The sequence below is a fragment of the Dromaius novaehollandiae genome, chromosome 12 (genome assembly GCF_036370855.1).
Source record: "Dromaius novaehollandiae isolate bDroNov1 chromosome 12, bDroNov1.hap1, whole genome shotgun sequence".
Lineage (NCBI taxonomy): Eukaryota > Metazoa > Chordata > Aves > Casuariiformes > Dromaiidae > Dromaius > Dromaius novaehollandiae.
Window position 1 is genome coordinate 19,564,476 of NC_088109.1, and position 24,658 is coordinate 19,589,133.

The 24,658-nt window shown below is 44.8% G+C and overlaps 1 protein-coding gene across 2 annotated transcripts in view; it reads right to left on the reverse strand.

Annotated features, from left to right (window-relative positions):
* Positions 1–24,658, reverse strand: part of LRIG1 (leucine rich repeats and immunoglobulin like domains 1) — a 100,437-nt gene that overhangs the window by 24,247 nt on the left and 51,532 nt on the right. For both annotated transcript variants that reach the window (XM_026109742.2, XM_064519174.1), the window contains exons 4-8: positions 10,348–10,485; positions 9,134–9,277; positions 6,708–6,851; positions 5,547–5,684; positions 387–530 (exon numbers count right to left, since the gene is read on the reverse strand). In XM_026109742.2, the coding sequence (XP_025965527.2) occupies positions 387–530; positions 5,547–5,684; positions 6,708–6,851; positions 9,134–9,277; positions 10,348–10,485 (708 nt within the window). The remainder of the gene's footprint in view (positions 1–386; positions 531–5,546; positions 5,685–6,707; positions 6,852–9,133; positions 9,278–10,347; positions 10,486–24,658) is intronic.

Here is a 24,658-nt window from a genome sequence, read left to right on the forward strand (position 1 = left end):
CCTTTTCTAAGGATTTCCACTAAAACAAATGAGACAGCAAGGGAAATCCTGCCATTAGTTGAAGACAGACTGAAATCTCAGGGTTTCCTTGCTCAACTGGGCTAGATTCAGAAGTTCCTTTCCAGTTCTCTGCTCTTGTAATTTTACTTTAGGGCCAGGATCTGAAAGCACCGTACAAACACTGAGCAGTCCACTCACAATTCTCCTGACAATTACTCTTGTTAAAAAAAAAAAAATACAAGTTCACTGAACTGTGGGATAAATACAACAGCTGCTTAAGACAGCACAGCAGGTAGTGGAGTTTGCAGCTGAGGACAGAGGCTCTCAAAGCAACTGCAAAGCAGAATTGTCCGGGAAGGGAAGCTGATAAGGTGGAGGCAACTTACAGGACACGTAGGTTTTTGAGTCCCTTGAAGGCACCTTCTGCAATATGATTGATGGCGTTGTGGCTAAGGCGTAGCACGTGCAGTCCCCCGAGGCCTGCCAAGCTTCCCTCATCCAGCCTGGTAAGGTTGTTGTAAGACAGTATTCTGAGGAGAAAAACAACAGTCCCTGTCAGCCCAGCCAGTGTTTTCCAAACGCCTCCGCACCAACCAATGCCTGCCTCCCATTACAATCTTGTGAAATGCAGCGTATGCTGGGTGGGTGCACGACAGTGTGATTAGGAAACAAGACCGCAGTTTGTAAACACTGCCAAAGGATACCATGGGGCAGCCCAGACAGCAGCAAGGGAGCAGGAGGCATTTGGTACCCATTTAAAGGCAAGTCTTCAGTTCAGGAACAGAGAGGGAGGCTGCTTCAGAAGTGAATCACACCAATAACCTAACACAGATGCTATCAGTTACCCTTGGGAGAAACTGCTCTCTCTCCACGGACAGCACAGAACAGGGTTAGGGCTTGGGACCCCAAACACAGAGGTGAGTTCAACTCTAACACGTAGGTATCAGCAAGAGATCTTAGTCCTGGTTCTGTTTAATCCAGACTCCTGCCTGGACTCCCTTCGAGGCCTACAAAAAAACGCAGTTCCCTTCTTCCCCACACCCTGCAAGGTTGCGAGTGACGACAAACACAAAGATTTCGAAGTTCAAATGTGCTCTTGGCAGGGTCCTGACTTCTGTATTCAGGAGGTGTCTTATCGTTCTGCACTTGTGCACAGCAAGCCCCAGGCGTCTGGGTGTGGGTGTCTCCACAGCCTGCTCCACCCCGGTCGAGAGCCAAAACCATTTCACCACAAGGCAATTGAACGCTTCCCTTTCATGCACAGGAAGAAGGTGTCCATTGTAGCCGCCTTCCCTCTCGCTCCCCTTTGTCACAGGGTGTACAGTCTGCTTGCAATCTTCTCCGCTTACAAGTGACTAATATTGAAGGGTTATTTTTCTTTCTAGTTTTCCATCCTGTATTCTCTTTTTTTTTTTAGTGCTACCCCTGTTGCAATTTGGAAGCTCAAAGGCACTGGAAGTGCCAGCCAGGACGCAGATGAGACTTTAGAGATTAGCCACCAAGGGCAGGGCATGGGAAGCTGCAAGCCACTGCAGACACCTCACACAATAAGCAACCAGCTTCTTTGCAGGCAGGAAAACTGCAGGCTTGCTGATTCAAGGCCAGCTTAGCTGGTCAAATGAGGGATCTCCTGGGGTGGCAGAAGGCAAAGCCATTGGCCACTGACCTTCAGCCCAGAGCACACATCCACAGCACATCATTGTAGGTAAATGTCTCCAGGTCTCTGAAGTCATCGCAGCTGGGTGGGCCCTGTGGGGCTACTGGCAAATGAGTGTGACTAGCACTTGCCTCAGCTTTAAGTTGCCTAGGCCCTGTACTGACATGTGGGGTATAAAAAGTGGCATTCAGGTACATCCCCCTACTAGTATTCTCTCAAGCTTCTCTCTCTGCAAAGGGCAGTTGTGTAGAATTTTAGAAAATGCCTTAGTGACTTGGGAGAACAAGTCCTGTTAAAAGTTACCAGTGCTAACTTTTCTAAAGCCAGAGCTATGGTGTTTTGAACAAGTACTGAAATCCTGCACTGTACAGGCAACAAGGAAAAAAAATCTCACTGAGTTCCAAACCTCCAAATTCCTCTTCTAGTCCTGCCTTTTAATGAGCCTGCTTAAAAATGTGTCTAGGGCTTGCATGAAAGTTACTGCAAAGCCAAAACCTAAGTCAAAACAGACATATATTCCTAAGCACTGAGAGGGCCATTTACTTGGCAAATGAGCTGTCTATCTTTTAGCTGTGTGAGTGGGCAGAGGGCAAGCTTTGGAAGAAAGTCAGCAAAGATTAATGAATTTCAAGAAGACATGGGGCAACATACTTTCATACCTAAAGAAGCTGTAGTCTTAGTTATGAAGAATTGGCATCTGGTCAAAATTATGTCCTCACCTGCGATTAAAGAATTTGGCTAAAAAAAAACAGTGTTCAAAAGTAATCCTAAACCTGGCTGAGAAAAAAAAGTAGTTCCCTTTGATTCTGCACAGAAGAGTTCCTGCCACAACTGGTGAAGGCATGTTCCCCTCAGTTCTTCCTGGTGTCACTCTGAGACGGACAGACAGCAGCAGGCTTTAGAAGGCTGTCACGATGGCTGCAACCAGATGGAAAGTTTCAGGAGCTAAAACACCTGGCAGTGGCTTCCTTCAGCACGTAAGGTCTCTGCTTCCTGCCAAATGGGAAAGGCCATTTTGCAAAATAATGCATTCTCCTCCTCAGCAGTTTAGATTATCTGGGTTGACAGAAATCAGCAGGTCTTTGCTGCTTCCACTAGATTCTCATCTACCAGTGAGAAATCACGGGAATAAACATGTGGAAATGGCTCATCTGCACAGCCCTTCTGCCCTGGCAAGGAAATGGGTGAAGAGCATGAAGAGCAGATGCCAGAAGTCTGAGGTAATGTTAAGAAGCACAACAGGGAAAGGGGTTAACCAGCAACCTGTTGTACAGCTGGGACTCCTGCTGCCAAGCAATTCTGGAAGAGGTGCATCTCCTAACACATTTCATTCCCATTAGCCAAACTATAGGTATGAAGTGAGACGACTTCACCTTTCTGAACAAAAAGACCCAGAAGCCAACTCATCATTTATGTCTGATGAAATCTTATGCCTCCCGCCATGAATTTTTCCATGATACTGATGTCTCAGCACCTGACAGGTGAATATCAACCCTTTCTCCTGCCCATGAGATGGCATGAGGTTTCTTTCCTTGTTATCTTTTACATCCATCCTGAGACTTGGGGTCATGTTTTCTCCCAGCAACCGATGGGGAGCCAACATTCATTCTTCAGATGACTGATTCCTCAAACACAGGTGAGCAGGGGTCTGGCCACCTCTCTTGCTTCAGTCACAGACTTTGAAATTCATTTCTTATACAACCACAGAAAGTATTTTCTGATAACTGAAACCCAGTAGATTCAGCAATAGGGGAGGTAAGCAAGGATCTTTTAATAAGGAATGAAACCACATTCAAGTAAGTGCACAGAGGCAGTCTAGCAGTATCTAGTGCTTCCTTTCCTCACCCTTCAATTTCGCAGCAGACCTCTCCTACAAGAACTCTTTGGCTGTGGGAGTTTCAGTTATGAGTATCTGATGGCTCCCTGCAGCAGCCTTACCCTAAAGGCAACACTTGCAAGAGCTTGTAATATTTTGCAGAGATGTGTGCTAACACCCACATAATCGCCTTTCGAATCTCAGCTCATGTCGTCTCTGGCCTCACACTCTAGCACAATCCTGTTTGTCAGGACAAGCGTGCCTCAGTGGCTCCTGCCACCTCACACCACCAGGCATTTCCCAAATTTACTCCATTCTGCACCAGGGCAAGTGTGTCCTATATTGGCTTTCTGCAGCTACTGCAGAGGATGCAGAGCAGCTTGCTGTTAGCACTACTTGTTGGCACGAGTTCTCACTCCATACCTGACACATGATGGGCTCAGCACCATCTGCAATCTCCCATCTAAACCATGACGGTTTGCAGAGATAGTGTCAGGTAAAAAAAGACAAGCATACTTCTCCCTAAAAGAGTTCTGATGTTAGCCAGCTCTGCAAGGGCAGATGGGACTTGCCCATCCCATCTGAACTCAGGCTGAAATACAGAGTCAACACAGACATCAGGTACTGGATCCCTGGATTGCAGAAGGCTCCCAGAGCTTTCCTGCCAGCACGATGCAGTGATGTAAGTTTGGCTATTCCAGGGATCCAACTTCAACATCTAAGGAAGGTAGACTTCCCTGTTTTTCATGCTTTAGATTTAAGCAGGCCATGTTTGGAGCACAGTGCTGATTCTGATTCGTTTTTGTTTGTTTTTTGGTCTTGAAAATTTCTGCATGTACATTGCCTTAATCTAGTTAAATATCACTTGTGGCTCACACATGAGGGAAATGTAGCTGTCTACAGCATCCCACCAAGCAAAGGAGCTGTTTAGGCATAGGCAATCTCAGAGCATTTTGAAAAATTAGGTAATTAAATAATCATATATGTATTTTCCTTAAAAAAGAAGACAAAATGTTTCTTGTGCCAAAAAACCCCCCTACTCCGCATCTGAATGAATCATTTGGGTTCAACAGAAGATCACAGTTGGCCACTGAGCCATGTCAATCCTATAGCCAATAAACTTAAAGAAAGACGTGTCATGTCCAGCTACCTCTGAATCCACACCTCAGAAGACTAGGGACTCACAGCTGAGAAAGCAGATGCAGAGTCCAGAGTGAGGCCTCTGAAAGCAGGAAGCTGCTTTACCATTATGCTTTTTGTGGAAAGAAGAATTGCTAACAATGTTTAACAAGAGATTTTCTGCACCACGCAGAATGAATTACAGTTCATTCCACTAACAACATGTGTAAAGTTCTCCAAAGAAAAAAGTGAATTTGTCCACAGTCCTACTGAGGGAATGACAGCTACTTCTGTAGGCACTACAACCATCCGTGTGTGTCTCTTCAAAAAGGCATTAAGCAGTGCCAGAGACCCAAAAGACACCCTTGCGGGGCTATCCTCAACAGCAAGGCTCTTTTTCATTTATCAAAGAAACTGTATTCACAGCTGGAAATCTCAGGAGAGTGAAGCCAGTGTATTTACTTTTCAACAGCTGAGCCCTACAGGAAGGGTAAAGTGTAAACAGGAGAAACAAGGAGAGCTGCCTCGAAAGGGCCAAATCTCTTCTGGTAGAAAAACGTGATTGTTCTTTGTAAACACAGAGGATAAAGCAAAGCTTCCTTCAGGCTGTACAGTCATTATTACATGGCAAGCAGTGCATGTCTTGTAACTAACTAGCTAAAAATTGTCAGCAAGCCACAGATCACAAGCTCTGCAGGTCTTTCAGCTCTGTATAATTTTAGTGGGTTCTAGTTTTTGTTTCTGGGGCAAACATATTTTAAACAAGTGCCCTGAAGGTCATAACATCATGAATAACAAGGGCATCACTAGAGGCTGCATCTCCTGAACTTCTACAGCTTGATTCATTGGCTACTGTTGGCCATGTGATAGCGGAAAAGTCCTTACTCCCCTTTCCTGCCAGCACTATATTAGCATCTAATTCTGGCCAACCAATTATGATGGAAACCAACTTACAGCTCATGCAGCTTCTGACAGAAGCTCCATCCAGCCATGCGGGATATGGAGTTGTTACTGAGGTGAAGCTGGTAAAGAGATGAAAGGCCATAGAGAGACCCACTGTTTACTTCCGTCAGGCTGTTATACTCCAGGTGGCTGTGGAGAAAAATCAGAAGGAATTGACAGATCAGCAGCACTGGTCAAACACTGGAGAAGTTCCAGCAAGAGTCAGGATTTTAGCCATTCTTACACGTGTCTACATACCCCTGTGGATACACGCAGGCATGGGCATTACTTGCAGCAAGCAAAGGAGGGAAATTCAAGGACAATCAAAGCAAAAGGTTTAAAAAGGTTTTCACTTAGCAAATGGCTGTCTGCCATATCCACTTCCACACCTCCTCCCAGTACAGAGGCAGAACGCTTTCTGCCACAGTCACACAATCACAAGCTACTGAGCTGGTGTATTCTGAGGGCTTAATGCCCAGAATGAGGTGTGACTGCAGGGCTATGCTCCACTGCAAATACATCAGGCTTAAACTATCCCATTCGAGTTTGCATTTGCGGATGTTATAAGCACATATCTTGATCAGCTACAGCATCTCAGTTGCTAATGCCAGCTTCCAGAAACATGCTGCCTCGATCACTTAGAAACACACTTGAAAGCCAATCACTTTGGAAGTTTCAAGCATTTCTCTGGAATGACTGTTCAATTTGCTCTCTCATATGGAAAGAACACACCACTGAGATAAGCCAGCTTGGTTTCTAGGTAACCCAAGAGACAGAATAATCAGGTCTGTAATACATAGTTTTCATGTATCAGTCAAAATAAATCTGCAAGAGACAGATGAGCTTTTATTTAAAGACCAACTGAGATTTTACTGAATGTTCAAATCACCAAACTTACAAAGTAATACCTCCAAAGCTTGAAAAACAGGACTTTTTTAGTGAACACCTGTTAGGGCAATGAACTTTAGGAAACAGTGAGTCAATGAAACAGAAGACACACTAGCTGGTGTAGCACTTTAGAGTTCTGTGTGCACAGGGCATAGAAAGAAGCATAAGAACTGGCCTTGGGTGCCCACAGGTCTCTGACGGAGTTCTTGCTAAAATGCAGAGGAGGACATGAGAGCAGCAAAGTCTTGGCTGTTTAAGAGAAAAGAACCCATCTCCCCAACTTACAGAACTTGCATCTTGGCTAGACCCCAGAAGGCCCCATCAGTCAATTTGCTTATGTTGTTGCGCTGGAGTTTCAGGACTTCCAAGCTGTCCAATCCCTGAAACGTCAGGCCTTCAATCAGGCGGATGCGATTCCGGTTTAGCTCCCTAAAATCACCAAGGCCATACAAGTATATTAAATCCCAGTCCCTTCTCACAAAATCATTCTCACAAAATCAGCAGCATACAATGGGGAGAGCAAAGCCAACAACTCCTCCGCCAACCATTCCCAAGAGAAAGCAGAAGCGCACCGGAAACTTTCAATCATGGAACTAGCCAGGGAAGTCAGCTGGGTGTGATCTCTTAAATAAACTCACCCTGGGACAGACATCGACTATAAAGAAATAACAATGACAGTGCAGCAATTCCTCTGCACCCCTCCTCTCTCCGCACTTCTTTTAAGCCATTTATCCTTTTCATCAATTTTCACACTTCATCCTCTCTCAAGCAGAGGCACCATTTGAATCAATATAGTTAAACATCAGCATTATTTCCCTTACAGTCCATTGCTTTTACAGGACTGTAACAGCCCAGTAAAAATGTGCTCCGACACAATGGGTGCCATATGACCGCTGAGCTAAAAAGCAAATTTTGGGGCTAAATTTGAAAGGACAGCTTTCAGTTCACTTGAAAACTTTCACCTCTTTTCCTATAAGAAACCAATAAAGTGTGAAACAAGTTGTTTCCAATAATGAAGCAGTCTTAGTATTTTGCGTAAATGAAAATCTCCAACTTGCTTTATTAAACATCTTTTTCTTCTCCCCCTCCCTCCCCTGCTTTTTTTTCCTGAGAAACACTGGGAGGGGAAAACCCTAAATCTTTGGAATATCCTTATTTTTGAGTAACGGTATGAACAGCATAATGGCACACTTTACCAACCCATATCAAACATATTATGCACTGCTCGACCCAGATCCAGGCATGCCAGGTGAAATTCCAGTTCCATAGTTGGTAGAAAACTCCATCAACACAACGCTTTAGTGCTGAAGATAGAGCTTTTAAATGGGACACCTTTTGCACATTAAGACTAACCTAAGGATAGTTTCCAGTTCAACATCTTTGTTGACCAAAACGGTGGATATTACAACAACATTAATAACAGTTTGGGAAAAGATGAGGAAGCTGTAGGAACTTTAAGCTCACTGCTTACAGAAAGTGTTGAAATTGCACTGAAGTTGAGTGCAGTTAAAGTAAGCAATTAAAAATGTTTTCAAGCCTGAAGACTTGCCTTACTATATTTTTTAAGCTATTAGTGAACTGCATTTTGCCAGAAAAAGAACTGTACACAAGAAATTCTACAACACATCAAGTCTCTAGAACTTATTTACAGAGTTCAACAACCAGCTGTGAGACTCTTTAGGAGGTATGAGAGTACCAATCGCTCCAAATTTCAGTGAAGTTTGTATTCCAAAGCAGGTTGCGTTGACCCTCGTTTTATTACACTTTTGCAAGTGACACAGAGGAACACAGTAGATTAAAGCTCTCAGCTCTCAGCTAAGGGACAGTAACTTCTAACTGAGAAGCAACAGATTCTTAAGATACGTGGGCCTTTGTGTCACACCTTTCAATCCCAAATTTGATTGCAATTCTACACATATGTAAGCACAAATGTACACCCATTCCTTAACCACAGCTGGCTTACATCAAAGGATTTGTCTCTCTGTCAAGAGGTTGCCATTTATAGGTGTGGCTTCCACCATCATTTGTGGACTTTGTGTTAATAGATCTCCTGACAGAGGTTAGTCCTTTAACTTCAACAGGCTTCAGGATGGGCCCGTTTTCACAGCAGAAAAAGCAGAAGGGAAAAGTTAAACCATTAGACTTACTATTTACACATGAAGCACATTTATAGCTGCAGATGTCGATGGGTCCCCATGCAGCTCCTGCCATGTGGACTGTGGCAGGACAATAATGATGTGTCTGTGTTAACTTATCTAGAGTGCTGTTTTGTCTACCCAAACATTACCACACAGTTTAACAACTTTCCGTCATTCCACTTTTATTGCCACATAAAGATACCTGTGTGGTCTTGAAAACCTAACAACATGGTGGCTGAGCATGTCACTCACATCTTCCCAACCTCCCTCGCTCCACAGAACACTGACAGCTTTCAAGGGAACGGATTTGCCTTATGCTGTCAAGTGCACAAGACGCTGGTGTCTCCTGCAGCATCCATCCATCCCTCCCCACCTGATCAACAGCCTCAAAAGTCAATAGGTACAAGACACTAATTTGCTTTATTAGGTGCTGGCACAGGACTGTTACACAGCTTATTCTGTATTTTGTAGATAGTGGGTAAGGAAGGGTGACATTTGGTGTGCGTATCCTCAGGGATGTTTTGTCTCCATTAAGTGTGGCTGAGCTTAATTAAAGTGCACATTTCTACTCACAGTTGTGTTAGCCTGGGCAGCCTGAACGCCTTGACAGGAAGCTGAGTGATCCTGTTTTTACTCAGACGCAGTGTTAGCAGGGACCGTGACAGGCTATCAAAAGCACCAGGCTCCAGGGTGCTGATTCTGTTGCTCCCCAGGTAGCTGCAATAAATCATAGCAGAAAAATGAACAGTTCTGTCAGAAATTTCCCTTTATCAGCGTTTGGTTGGTCTCCAGACAGGCTGGTGAAATTACAGAGGTGGCTTCCAATCAACTGGATTTTTGGCTGCACAAAAAGTGCAGGGCTTTTCCCAGAGTCATGTGAGGAATGTGAAAAAGTGCAGCGGGCTTCCTGAGAGCTCCTTGATACCCTCTGACTTCGGCAAGGGAATGTGGAGTTGAAGCCAGAAGCTGGAGAATATTCCAGCACAGCATGACCCTATCGATTCCCCATTTCTTAGACTTTTCCATCAGCATCTGTCCTAGGGCTCTTTCTTACTCAGACTCTCATCTTACCCACAGAGGCAGTTCTTACAGGACAACAGGCAAACATCAGTCCCAACACACACTTCTCTTGCATCTTCTTACAACCAGGAGCACAAACTTTGGTGCAAACTTTAATGCAAGCAGATCATTTGTCTGCATGTTTTAGAAATTACCTAAAACACTGATTATTTTATGTTTGCTGGTATAGGCAAATACCTGGATGGGAATAGTGTTATTTCACTTAACCCCTGGTTTAGTCTCCAAATAACCAACGAGAGATTTCTGTTCTTAACGTTCAATAACGACTTTAAAGCTGACATAGTCATTCCCCCTCCCCTCTTCCAGATGCATGTGGGCTAACCTGGGGGGGTTTGCATTGAAGAAGAGTTACAATTTTGCTGCAGACCATTCTTCTGGTGTCTAGGTTTTCAGCTACAGAGACATCCGCACACCAAATGGGTGCTTTATACCTTTCCTTTGTCACTGTATAGGTTCCTATGCAACTTGAATAATAATAAACGGCATTCTTTACAGATATATCAGAAATCGAAAAGATGGAGGTCAATAAATAACCCAAGACAGTGGGGATAACATGCTATTTTCCAATTCTCCTCTGCATTTAAAAACCTGCTGAATAACCCCATACTTTATATTTTCATTCCCTTTTCTCCCTTTAAATAAGGTTTGAGGCCCTTTTCTCTGCTGTGGTAACTCAACAAAAGCTGTTCCCAACAAGAAAAACTCACAGCTCCTTTATGTGAAGTCCCTGCGGAAAGCAGCCGTTTCGGATTTCCGTGATGTCATTGAAACTCAGGTCCAACGTTTCCAGGGTAACGTAGGGCTTCAGTTGACTTGCTTCAATGCTGCGGATCCTGTTGTGATGCCTGAAACAGGCAGGAGGAGAAACGGAGACAATTTAGTTTTCTTAAAAAAACCAAATAGACTATCTGAGGCTGCAGCAGGCCCACAGGCTGGCCACTGAGCTAACGCATTGAGGTTCACGGTACTTCTTTAACAGCTCTCCTAGGAGAACACCTTCCCCCTGCCCCCAGGGTATCCGCTCTAGTCCCTGGGTTGTTCCTATGACCAGAGAGATGAGGTCACAGACATTTGCAGGCTTCTTGACCCTTTTTTTTGGTTCGGCACACAAATTTTCCCTTCTGCAGAACTAGTGACTCCGTTAATGAGCTTTTCTTTTGGCAATTTGGACTTGATCTCCTACAAGCCTGTACTTCCAGAACAGTTCTGTTACGCACAGGAACTGTGCAGGGCTTGATTTTAAGCCTGCAAGCAAGGAGTGCTGATCAATAGTTTAAGCAAACTGCCGATGTTCTGCACAGAAGATAGGATTTTCAAAGCCCTCTGCAGAAAATAGATAAGTAAATAGGATCTCAGAAAAAATTACAGAGCATTACATCCCTAATTCCCAAAGATCCTTCTGAGAACTCTCAACTTCACACTACGTTACAATAATTTGTAATACACAGAAATACTGTAAGAGGGCTTGTTCTTGCAAATGTTTCCTCATGTTTTGCTACCTTTGCCCTACAGCGTGATTAAGACAACTCTGCAGTCCTAAATGCTCTGCCCAAGCACTGATGGCAGGACAAGGCCCTGTAACGACCGCCTGAGTTTGCTGCCTTATCAGCACCAGCCTGAAGGATTCAGTCTAATGATTTTCCTTAGAGAACACACTGCAAGCTGGTTTCAGGATTTCCGCAGCTGTCAAACAGTTAAATACCTACAGTACTCATCTTTACCCAACGAGGTCTAACTGAAAATCCCCTGAGTCCTTTCCTCTGACTCCTTTCTTGCTGAAAGCACTAGAGAGAACGGTAACCAATTAAAAAAAAACACATTGTGCGTTAGTCACAAGAAGTAAAGCACATGCCTGATGTGAATTTAGATCAGTCATTGATATTACTGGCAAGGCTGAGACTGAGGCACTCCAAATAGAGACGCTCACCAGACACTTGAGAACTTGCTGAATAATAAGAGATAGCAGAGTGGGTTCAGACAAGTACTGTGGCTTAATCTGCTGGCTGCCCACTGTGCAACCAGAAGAGCAAGCAGCCAGCCAAAGCACTCTTGAATGCAAACTAAGACTCCCCAGCTCTCCTGAGAAAGCATCAGCTCTTTGAAACAAAACCTCACCTAACTGCATTTGAGGCACTTAAGTTGATGGGTCTCTGGGAGCTGGTCTTCTCCAGCCTGGTCCAGACTCCCCCACTGTTCCGACGTTCAGAGTAACCTCCTTTCAAAGAAAGCCTCTCTCCCAAAATGACCGCACTGATAGCACGTGGGGAGGGACCTGCTCTCCACTCTGGGATTTTTCTCCACTACAGCAGTACACTGCTAACATGGTGTAAAAACTAATGCTGGTGGGCTGCAGGGCTTTCAGTAGTCTGGCTATTCCACGGGCCTCACATGGTTACAGGCACACCGGTCTCTGCAACCACAAGCAGTGTAAAGGCAATGATATGGCTACTAGCCAGATGACCGATATTCATTTATAGCTGGGAATGAAGACTGTATTTCCACATTCATGGCACATAGTGGAACAGAGCTCCAGTGAACTTGTGCTAATAGTCTGAGTAAAATATAGGAAAACTCCCTATACCCAGAGTTCTGAGACCTCCATAAATTAAACACACGAAAGTGCAGGGGGAAGAGATTTATTTTCCCCAGGACTAGTTTCTTTCGCATAAATTTAATCTGAAAATTTTGAACTCACTGAATTTACTGACAATCTTTTTGTTTCCCCCTCTAAGTAATAGAATGCATTAAACGAGCGTGTGCAAGACCCTCATGCAGGAAAGTACCCCGGCGTACGCCTAAGCAAAGCAAACCCCCAGCATGCTTCCCAGAGCTTTGCTGAACTAGGGGCTGTGAGTTCAACTCTGATCTCATCTAGGCTGTTGTGGCTGAGATGAATCTGGCTGTAAATTAACAGGAAATGAAGACTTGTACAAATGAACATCAAGAATCTATAAATTACCTGACAATTCCTGCACAGGGCAGCTAAGCCTGTACGAGAGCGAGAGCACAGAGTGAGTTTGGATGCGAAGTGCTCTTCAGAAGCCAACGTTATTTTTTTTGGAGTATTAGTATTTCTGTGCTTTAGTTGCTCAACATATATCCAATCTGCCAGCCTGCCAGATCTCCCAGCCCTTCCCAAAGGACGGAGTTTAAGGCGAGAAAAAAAGAGCAGGAAAGAAATTTTGTTTGAGCCGCGTTCACGGTTTCCAGGTGACTCCTGTCCATTTGCCTCTTGCTTTTCTTGTGCTACAGCTGGCAGATTAGATGGATGCATTATTTCACACAGGAAAAAAAACAGGCTTTTTTCCCTCCCTCTCCCTGTCTCTTTCAAACATGGGCTGACTCCAAATGTAACTCTCAGCTCCAAACACCATCCCCAGCCAGTCCCAGCTGGGGAATGTCAGACAGTTTGCTGCAAAGCACTGCACCCTCTCAAAGCACTGCACTTCAAACAAAACCAGCCCTGCTGACTTTTCCTATACACAGCATGCGATAGGAATACAACATCTTCCAAACCTTTTACTAGCTTGATTACATTTTATTTTTCATCCTTTCAGTAAGAGCTGAAATGTGACTTAACCCTTCCTGTTATTACTCGGATCCTTGCAGCTTGTCTCCCTTTGTTACCAATCTAATCATAAGGCTGTTTTACAGAGTAAAGTGACATCATGACTTTATCCCTTTCCTTTAGCGGCCACTGGAAAAGGGCTGGATTTTTACCAACTAGCTCCTTAGCTTATCTTCCCAGGCTTCAAAGGTGACAGATCGAATTTTAGTACAAATGGCTGAATCGGGCTTTAAAGCACAAGTTATTGGCGATTCCACAACCAGTGTGCCTCCAGGTGTCTTCTCCTCTCCCCCCTCCCCGGGTATCACATCCCTGGAAGCAAATTCCCCTGTCTCATTTCAGCCAGCGTTACCTCAAGAGTATAAGATGACAAGGCTTCAATGTGAGATTGAGCAATTAGAGCCAAGAGTGGGAGCCAAGTCTTTTAGTTTCTATTCCCAGCTCTGGCACTGACTCATCCGCCTTGGGCAAGTTTCTTAACCCCTCTCTACCTCTGGTTTATCCATCTGCACGGGAATGTAACACTGGACTAAGATGCTGCAAGGCTACGTTCACTGACGGCTGTAAGGATTTGGAGTGAAAGCAGCTCTAGTGAAAAATAAATCCTAGGGACTAAGGAGCCCATCTGAGTCCATTTGGGTTTGCTCATGAATATGGGAGGATCTAGCTAAAGCAGTTTTATATCCCAGCTCTGCATCCAGCCTCATTCCTGGAGACACCCTCTGTGCAGCTACAGCACATCCCAAACTGTTACAGCTTAGTGCCTGACATACTAAAGCAAACCAGAATCAGCACTACCTTACTTTAACAGTGCAAGCAGCGTAGAAACTGCAGTCCTTCAGGGACTGCTTCACCCATAGCTCAGCGTTAGCTACAGCTGCAAGCAGAGAAGCGAGAGCTGTGGGAGCCAACCCTCAGCCACCGCCATGTAACCGGCCTGCGCTCCTTCATCAACACCCCACGACACCGCAGCCTCTGCGCTTTGCAGCCCTCGCGAGCGGGCCCGCCAGCGCTTCGGGAGGTTCGGAGTCACCTCGGCCAGCCCTCTACCGAACCAAGCCCACGTTGACCGCGTCGGGAAGCAAACACGCGCTCCGCGCTCCTCCGGGCTGCTCCGAGACGGAAAAACAAGGAGAACGTTCCAGTGAAGCAAAGCCTGTTTGGGTTTGCTCTGCGTTGGGAGGGAGCCGAAGGGGGTGGCGAGAAAACAACAGGTGGCGCAAATTCAAAAGCTTGCAGCATTTCCAGGAATCTCGGCTTGTATTTTAGAGGTAAAGTTACACTTTAATCCCAGTGCGTTTCCTAGTTCGAAGCGTCTTTGTGGATGTTTATTTGATAAACAGGCTGTGAAACATTTTCCACTAAGCTCAATAGGAGAAGAATTCACCTTCCCCTTTGCAGCAAGCATGTCCTTTGGAGTACTACTAATCAGTTTAATTTAAACCACGGCTTCAAACTACTCCTGTGAAATCAATGCAGAGCGCAGTGCAAACACACGCCTTTGTTGCTGGAGCCCATTTACCTCCCCTCAGCAGCTGCTCATTAGAAAGCTGACAGCGGAAAATCAAAGTAAGCAGACTCGCAGAGGGGAATGGACACGGGGCTCCGGCTGGACTGATTTAAATACAATCAGCGCAAAACGGTCGGGTTTAGACAAAGCCTGAGTTAAGGCTGCCTTGGCTGCTGGGAGTCTGCGGCGCAAATGTTCAGTGTGAAGTGAGGCTAGAGGCAGGGAGAAGTCACATGTTTGGCCTTCATGTAGTGTCAGTTTACAGAGCTGGCTTGGCTCGCTATAAAGAAAAAAAAGAAAGCCTTAATACAGCAAACCTATTAAACCAACACCTGTTATAGGCATCAAAAATAAAATCGAGCTTCAAAAGACAGAGGCTCCACACCTCGGGTAGAGTTCTATTAATATGCAAGCACATTTTCAAAATTAGCATAAGAGAGAGACCACAAGGCTAGAAACAGAGAGATTAAAAAGTTCAGGGTTTGGTTAATACTTCCAAACAGGGAAAAGCATTAAAGAAAGCAAATGCTAGAGCCAGAAAGAGTTATGGGGGTTTGCTACTGAAGGGCATGCAAGGTTTGATGTCAGAGACAGGCCAAGCACAGGGGGCACGGCCAGAAGCTAGATCAAAGACACCGTAACTTGAGAGAGATGATATATACCGTGACTAACCAATGCTTGGAATTACCTGCCCTTGTTCTCTCCATCTTCTCAGTTCAGAGAATACAGAGATTTAATACTGATACTCCTAGAAACTCTAAAAAAGATTCAAGACATAGGTTCCTAAACTTTCCCCTTAGATGGAAACATCTGCTGTCTGATTTTAGCCCATCACTCACTATACATAAAATGCAGAAAAAACACATAGTTTCCTCGTGGAAGGAAATGCCTGATCTACTTCCCTGACAAGGAGGAAGGAGAAATAATTATCTGGAAGCTGCGTTTGCATTTACATTGACAACAATCAAGAAGTTTCTGTTCCTTCTGATCACAGCATTATCACGATCCATAACAGATGATGTGCCCCAAGTGACTCTTATTAATATATGGAAATAAGGAAAGAAGGGAATGCTTTTAGAAACTGGACATCCGTTCCGACACAAAGTCCATACATTTTAACAATGCAGAACTTCTCACGTGGTCTTAACCTTTTCTCATTAAAAATACTGTGCTTCTAAAGACTTTTATTCCAGCTAAATTCCTCTGCTGTACTTCCTTTGCTTCCATGCCTGAGACCTTCTCCTTAAAGGCTGAACCGCCCGAAGAGCACGAGTCCTCATGCTTCCCGGTTGCTCTGGGAGAGCCCCACGAGCTGTCCAATTCTTTGCACTGTCACGTCAGCCCAGCCAGGATAATCTCCGAGGCTCAAGATTTTTTACCATGAGAAGAACGTACGTTTTCATCCTACCAAACATATGCTGTATTTGCTTAAGGGAACAGCCCCGCTTTCCTTTCAAAGTAAAGCTGCATGGGTTATCCTCCGGGCAGGAAGCGAGGATGCATGGAAGCAGCCCCCACTTTTCTCAGATGCTCTGAATCACTCCTTCCCTAAGGAATTCTGGCAGATTCCCAGGGCTGCTGCAGATACGGCTCTGTTTGTTCAGGTGCCGGCTGCACGCACGACAAGGCTAGAGCAGTGGCAGGCCAAGCAGCCACCACCTTTTAGGGTCAGCCACAAAAAATCCCTGCTCAAGTTTTACACACATCCTACTTACTTCCAAAGTTTTACATCCTCTGCCTGGGAACATCCCCAGTACTCCTTCAGAACAAGGCTTTTCTAAGGTGCATCAAACAAAATCTGGGACCATTTTACACTGTTTCACTTAAAACCATTGTGTGCAAGTGTAAAGCAAGAACAGGCTGACAGAGCTATTCCAACTAAATTGAAACACGGCAGGAAGTCTAAAGGCGTTTCTCCATCTGCTGTACATCACCTTCAAAACAGATATATTTCAGATATATTTCAAGGGGCTTTCATCAGTTTACATTCTTTCCCTATGTTGGTGGTTCAGAATGGACATGCACAAAGCAAACTGCTCACAGCTATACACAGCCTCGTGTGCAGGTTAAAAAAAAGGAGGGGAGATCCTTCCTCCCACCCCAAAAAGTCTCCCTGTCCAGGGTCACGGTCAACTAGAGACAGAAAGCAGTGGGGGCAATGGGATTTGATCATTCACCCCTGGTACCTAGGAAAAGCAGCTGCCTGCAAGTCAATGACATTATACAGGGCTGGGTTATGAACTCCTTATTCCCACAAGCAAACTGTTAGTCACACAAATAGTTCCACTGAAGTCAACGGGACTATTCATGTGAGACTAGTGTGACTCAAGGGCTATGTATACACTGTCTATTAAGGGCTACTCGATGGCCACCCACAGGACCAGGCTCATCTGCCTTGCACACTGAGAGGCTGCAAGCCCCGACTCTGGTGCGGGCCAAGCGTGGCCTCAGAGCGTCCCTGGACGCTGGGTGTCTGAACATGAGCAGGGGTTATCTCCCTGCCAGGCATGCTCTCGTAGCCTTTACTCGAGGCAGCCACACAGACTAGAGCTAGGCAGAGGCCAAGCACTCTCTGTGGAACCTGGCTTTCAGAGCAGCTGGACATAACCAAGGGTCTAGATCTGATGCACATTCATCAAGGGCTCTCAGTACACTACTGGGTTGAGTACTGTCTGCATGAAGCAAAGCCTTTGTACTGTGACAACCAAAAAGGCAATCCAGACAGAGATATACTCTTCAAATATTTCTGCACTAGCAACATTTATGTAAACTTTCTGATTCTTGTTAAGAGAAGACTTTATGCTGTTAGCTTCACTGATAGAAGTGATGAAATTTTCCAAAGCGCTCTTTCCCATGTTGATCTGCATGTACTCTCACAAGACTTTTTTGACATGCCACCATGTGATTTCAGAGACTCTTTGCAATATGCGACTTCCTAAGCCTTCGGCATTCGATCCCATTAGCAGAGTAAAAGATGTGGAACAGGCAGGGTTAGAAGTCAGTCATCTTTAAAACAGAGGCTGTCTTATCTGCTCAGCAGATTGCACAACCTGTTATGACATCAAAGCAGATTGAGATTCCTGAAGACAAGACTGTCTCTGTTACGGATACAGTCCCCCCATCAGCAACAGGGTGGTTCTAAGAGCACCAGAGTCTTTCTGCTCTCTTCAGGTCACACTTGATGTTTCGTGAAGAGAGTACTCCACAGAGTTTTTTAAATGATGTATTCACAAAGGGCACAGATTCTTTAAAAAGGCCACATAAAGCATATTTCATTGTCTATCACTCTCTCTCTGTAAGGAGCAGCTTTCATGAACTTCTGCAAACTCAACACCAGGGCACAATCTTGCCTCCAGCTCTACCTCAATGTGTCTTGGTGATGATCTTCAGCACCACTCAGTGCACCCATCAATGGGGGCCGGGGTGAGGGCACTTCAGCAGAAGCTGCCCATCTTGTTGCACCACTGCTTGGCCAGGTTTCTAGCACAAGGGAGAGAGTGAGCACCTCCAAGTTACTGGGCCTAATCACTTCTGGTTTTGAAACACATGAGAGCATTAACAAAACTGGTTATCTGTGCACATCTTTCAAAGCCTTCTCCTCCAGATCTTAGTCCAAACCACTGCTCTTCTCACCCTCCATCTTCCCCTATTTCCTGATGTAGCCTGGTGCAAGCACAAAGACAGACAAAGGAGAGAGTCTGCTGAATACTGAACTCTGCTAAAAAGGAACAGGACTGCCCTACAGGAATAGGGAGAACAGTCATACAGGGCAAATGGCAGTCCTCATACAAGAATGCATGAAAATATATGGTTCTGCACCAGCCTTCTGAATGGGGTTGGGGGGCACAGCACCACCTCTTTTGAAGGCTGGCTTCGGTCACTGTTTGAAAGGGGTCTTTCGCATGCAGGTACTGGCAAATGACTGCCCTTTCTGGGCAGTGTTTTTATGCTCTACATCTTTTGCCCTTGGTTGCACACTCTCCTGCTCCAACATCATTCATGAGCCAGTCCTTGAAGCCCGAGAAGGATGCCAGCTTCACCCCCACGAGGCTGCTGCTACTCTGAGTTCCTGCTCTCCACTGCCCCGTACTTGCACAGAGCCCAGCACAAACAGGTCTACTCTACATCAGGACTACTGGCTGCCCCACACACATCCTTATCATTGGCTTCAAGAATAAGCCAGATTTCTGACAAGGAGGAGCAGTCACTGAGAATCAGAGCTAGTCCAGGTGCCAATTTAACTAGCCCCAGAGCAGAGGCCAGGCCAGCTACCATGTCCCACCTCCAAGCTGGAGATAACATCTTCCTTTCACTCTCATCACATGTGAGTTTTGTGCTTCTGGTTAACAAGAGTAGCACTTTCATCTGAAAGGCGGGAAGGTCCATGATCACAGGGCATGTAGGCACTTTTATCCTTATATCCTGATGCCGATGTTAGTTTTTGTGTAACAAACAATCAAAGCAAAGACTATTCACCACAGCCTAGTGAGTTCATGTCTTTTGTGTGTTTTGTTTTGCTTTCTTCTCTCCAAAGGAGTGAGGAGGTGAAAATACACAAGTAGAGAGGCAATTTTTAAGTGCAAACCTAATGTAATGACTCTGCCTGTAATGTTGGGACATTAAGCCAAACTCTAATCACAAGCAGACTCCTTGATAGTATGGACTGTTTGTGCATGCACTGTTTGTGCCTGAAAGCCAGGACGTGACGCATACGCTTATCCCGTCTTTGACTGGCAGACAGTGAAAACAGGTGGATTTAACTGTACAAGAGTTCTGTTACCCTAGTGCTGAGGAAAGTTAGTAAGGGACAATATACTGATAATTGAGTACCTGCCTACTCTCCAACAGACCATGAAACACTCTCAAAGTCTAAAGAAACTTGTGGCAGGCTCTTGAAGAAGGCAGCAGTTGGAGAAGCATGCATTTTCAACTGACCAGTCAAGATCCTGTTAACACTTTAGAAATACAGATAGGCTGGCTGGTTAGTCTGTTCCAACATGACACGCGCTTGTGCTCTGTTGAAAGGGCTTATCGGTCTTGTCAGCAAGGCCCCCAAAACAGGAATAGCCTCTGGGCAGACTTCACTGGTGAGCTCTACTTGGCTGAGACTGTTCAGCCTGCAACAGGGAATCAGTCCTGTATGGAAAAGCAACAATCAGGTCAGCAGAGAAAATAGATTTGATAGCCCTTCTTAAAAAGTCTAGACACTTATTTGTAAAGCGCATCAGGTAGGAAGGATGGCTTCAGGAAACTGCAAAACAAGGTCTCAAAAGACCCAGGACCCTCAAAACGTCAGCTCTGAAGCAGAACTGCTACTGTGCTAACTCAGACTGACGTAAGACAGTATCTGTTCCTAAAATCCCCTGGGGTAGGTCTTTTAAAATCAGTGGTAAGAATTTACCACCATTTATCCAGCAAGCTCTTTAGCCTCTTTAACAGGACCACTTACTCCTTCAGTTCTTATCTAGAAAAGGAAGCAGGCTGTTTCAAGGACATAACCTGGGGGAAAGCAACTTCTTCAATACGAAGACCAAAGGCTGTTTCTTTTCCAGGATACCTGGAAAATTACTGAAAGTCCAGGTCTTTTCCACAGCTGTTTACGCTAATCGCCCCTCCATTCAGCAATCATCTCTATGTAGCATGTGATTGGCAGTATATGGATTGGTTGGGAGAAGGTATTTTAAGTCTAAAAACAACAAGCCATTTACAGATTTTTATTTTGCCATCTGCCCTCAGTTCTCCCCGCCCACAACTTATTTTCCTCCATTCAGCTCTTCTACCACTAAAACAGTTGTCTCTTCACTTGTATGCCCCTGTACTCCTGTTTCATTTTCTAGCTGCCTTTGCTATTTTCCCTGATGTGCAATTGAACATTAAATGGTTTGACAGGCAGAACATGTACTCACCCAACCACTCTCTCCCAATCAATATTCACGTGAAGTTCCTGCTAACAAGTAAGAGTTATGTACACACATGGAAGGGAGAATGGTCTCTTAAGTGATCATTTCATCTAAAGGTATGATGGATCATTTTCTCATCTACTTTAATAACCAGCATTCAGATTTTCCACCCTACCTCCCTCCAACAGGGCTGTTTTAACAACAGTAAGATCGTAACATTTAATGTGATGTCTGCTGTCCATCTTCACAATTATTCTGGGAATTTAATGTAGGTTAAAAGCAGAAAATTCAGCATATAGTCAGCTTTTATTCAGTTAAAAGTGAGTTTTCTAGAGATTATTTGCTAGTCTTTTCCAACTTAGACATGCCAGGATCACATTTTAGTGAACACTGTTTACACTAGTATTTCTTTACCCTGAACTATGCACTATTTCTAGTAGTGTCAGTGGAAGCAATGATGGAAGTGCTAAACGTCATACAGAGCAGAAGGTAAATGGTAAAACTGATGTTTTACTCACTGGGCTTTGAACCACATGGGCCGGATTCATTTTTGACACCTCTGCTGAAACAGTTTTAGCCTTGTTATACGAAGAGGAAACTAAAAGACACTGCCTGTTCTCAAGCCTTCTAGGATGCTTGAAGGTAAACAAGGTAATGAAGGTAATGGGGAGATTTTGAAAACGCTTACGGCACCGTATTTTAAAAAGCATAATTCCACCCAGACCCCTGCTCTTACTGTTCCCTAGGCATCTGTTGGCAGCTACTGCAGAGAAGGGAATGGTGGGCTAGGCGGACTATGCTCAGAGCAAGGACTGCTGGTTATTTGCCTTTTTTGTTTCTCCAAGAACCAGGATAAACTGCCTGACACTTGAAGACTAGCAGTGAGGACTTGCTGAGCAATCTCAGTAGAGGGAAGCATGGAAAGAGTAACACCTACTCACAGTTTCCTGATTTTGTGCAATTTTCTCACAAAGCTGCATCAAAGTGTCATGCTTGCGGAAGAAAAGAGATGGACAGGGAATTCTACTGAGAGGTAATTTAACCTGCTTTTATTGCAACTGTGACTATTCTTTTACTGACCCCAGAGCAAATTAAATTACAGTTACTAGCAGTTCTTAGACAGGAAACTCCAATATATGAAAAAAATTTTAGCTTAACTCAGCAAGTTATTTACATTTGAAATCTGTTCAGCCTGTGAACACTAACAAAGGAATTGCCTGTATAGACATGTGGTTTATTTGCCATATGCCATCAAATGAGACAGCCAATCTACCAAAGATATTAATAGTAGCAAGTTTGGGCTATTATAAGGCTCAAATATGAGGCTATTTTTCATATTGACCTTAACAAAAGATCGCGGTCGCAAATGACCCTCACTGCTAATCTAGACTTGATTTGCAAGGGATGGAAGCTGGAAAGCAGCTTGCGCATTGTGCATCACGACACACACACCTGCTCTCAGACAACACACCAACAGCACTTCATGTTCATGTGTTACATCTACCCTGGGGCAATACCGGCCTTTAGTTGGGGCAAGGGGAAGAGCGGGCCTACCTAAGCATGGATTTATTTGTTTTTAGGGTGTAATGAATGTGGGATGCTCAAAAACCACCATTCAAGTATTTTGATTCCTAATCTTGTGCTCTGCCTTATGTCCTTTCCTTCCTCCAGAGCAAAACTATGCTAACGCACCCTGCTAAGCAGCACACAAACTTTAGATCAGACCTAACCCAGCTCAAAACAGTTCCCTACTTGCAGGAGAAGTTGCCCCTGCCGCACAGAATGGTTATTCTCACTAGTAGAGACATAATAAAATAGCCTCAAGGGGTAACTAGTATTCCAAAAACTGCCACCAACTTCCACTATACGTTTTTCCTCTGGCCAGTTTTTACATTCCTCTGTACGTGCCTAGCTTGCTTTCTGACGCTCTTTTGTTGAGTCTGAGGACGACATGTTTCACTGCTGCTGCTTTTCTAAAAGAAAGGATTACTCATTTCCCTGGAATAGCCTCAGATCCTTTGCCATTTCCATGCACTCGTATTATATTTAAAAGCTCGAAGAGGACATGCAAGTGATTAGAATCGTTCCAACAACCCGAACGAAAAGTCAAAACAGTGTCTCTTCTGGTGCTTGGGAGCACATGATTAATGAGAATTTCCTCTACTGGGAAACGCTCTTGCAGTCTTTGGCCTCACTAACTAGCAGACTTTACACACCAGAGCCTTACTATGAACTCTGAGCAAAACAAACAGGAGAGGTGGGTTTAAGAATATATTATGTTTTGCCTGCACGTTGCTTGCATACTAAATAGCCTCATTGCCAACATTCTTTCTATTCACCTTTTTATGTGGCTATATTCATATTCAAAAATAGTAGCTGAGTAGTGTAGCCTGTAGTGTGCACTACATCCTCAGAAAGCAACTCTCTCTCCAACCACCGAGGAGAGCTGCCCGAATAAACACTGGAGAACCGGCCCCTGTAGACATTACACCAAATGAGAACTGATGCAAGCCCAGGCTGGGGGTAAATCCACTCAGGCTGCTAGATCTACATCTGTATGTACCACTTTGCCTTATTTAGCAGAGAAAGTTTTCTTTGCGCAAGCTGTTAGGCAACATGGCAGGCAGCGTGGCTTTCGGAGCTGCCCGAGCAGTGTCTTGCACACGAGCAGAGCCCTGCTGACTTCAACCGGACCCTGTGCACGGCTGCATCTGAGTCATCTGAATTTTGTGCTTAGGAGTACAAAAACGCTTGCTGTGACCCAGATGGAATTAAGAGAGTATTATCCTCATTTCTAATTATTAGCTCATTCTTTTTTACTCCAGCAAAGACGACTTGCAGACTAAGTCCCTTGGGGGTCAAGGCAGCTGTTTTGTTTGTACAGCAATTAGCACAGCAGGATCCCAGGCCACAACTGGGCTCCTAGGCTACATCTACACTGTTGTGTTAGCTCGGGCCTCAATCCTTCGTTTGAGCCCCAACTTCCTGACTATCAACACTGCCTATACAGAGGCTTATGCTCTAGCCTCGTCAGGAATACGCCAGTGAATTCACACATCACATAGAGACCAGCTCAGACTTGAGCTGTGCTCTACCAACAGTGAGGACGCAGCAGTTTCAAGCCCTTGGCTCTAGGAAGGGTCACCCGGAGAGGCGGTTACAGTCAGGAATTCAATCTGTGGCTCTCCTGTGCTCAGCCAAGTCTTCACCATCTTAACACAAAAAGCAAAGTGGAACTGGACTTGCACATCTCAACAACATCACCACCTCAGCTCCTGGGAAAAGCTTGTGGAAAGGAGGCATATTTGCAAGATCACACTTGGCTCTGATCAGCGTGTATGTTGACTGCAAGCACTGTTTCAGATAACGCAGCAAGGCATGTTGGTCTCAAGGGTGAAAGCAAAACAGGAGCTCAAAGAATCTAACAGACCACACATGACCTCGGGAAGAGGCTCTGCAAACTGCATTTGACAAGAGCAGAGAGAAGCAGTGTAAACAGCACTAAAATCACAACTGCTTTCCCAAGCATTCTCGAAGAAAGCGTGAGACAACAGCTGCAGGAGGAGGAGCGATAGTACGATCCCAGTTCTGCCACATTAGAGATCTCCAAGACTGGTCAATGCTTTAATCCAGTTCAAAGGTGTAATGAGACCCAATGCAAATAAAAGCTAAAGTCAGACAAGAAACAAGGACCATGTTATTGATGACGAGAGTAACTTAACCAGAAACCTAGTGAAATCCCCAACGCTTCAGAGAAAAGCTCTCTGAAAGACCATGCAGTTCAAACAAAAGCATCTCTCCTAATGTAGGAATTACTGGCTGCAGTCTTTGGCCTGTCTGACACCCACGATCTAACGGAATACATACAGGACTCCCCTCATGATTATCATGGTGCTCCGATCAGCATGTGAAACCATCAATCATTCCAGGCAAACCTAGTACGCTCCCTGCCCCTCCCAGGTCCCAACTCTTCACGTATTTCGTTTTCAAATTTTACATGATATATTTTGCCTGTGGCACAGTAGATCATTTACCCTTCT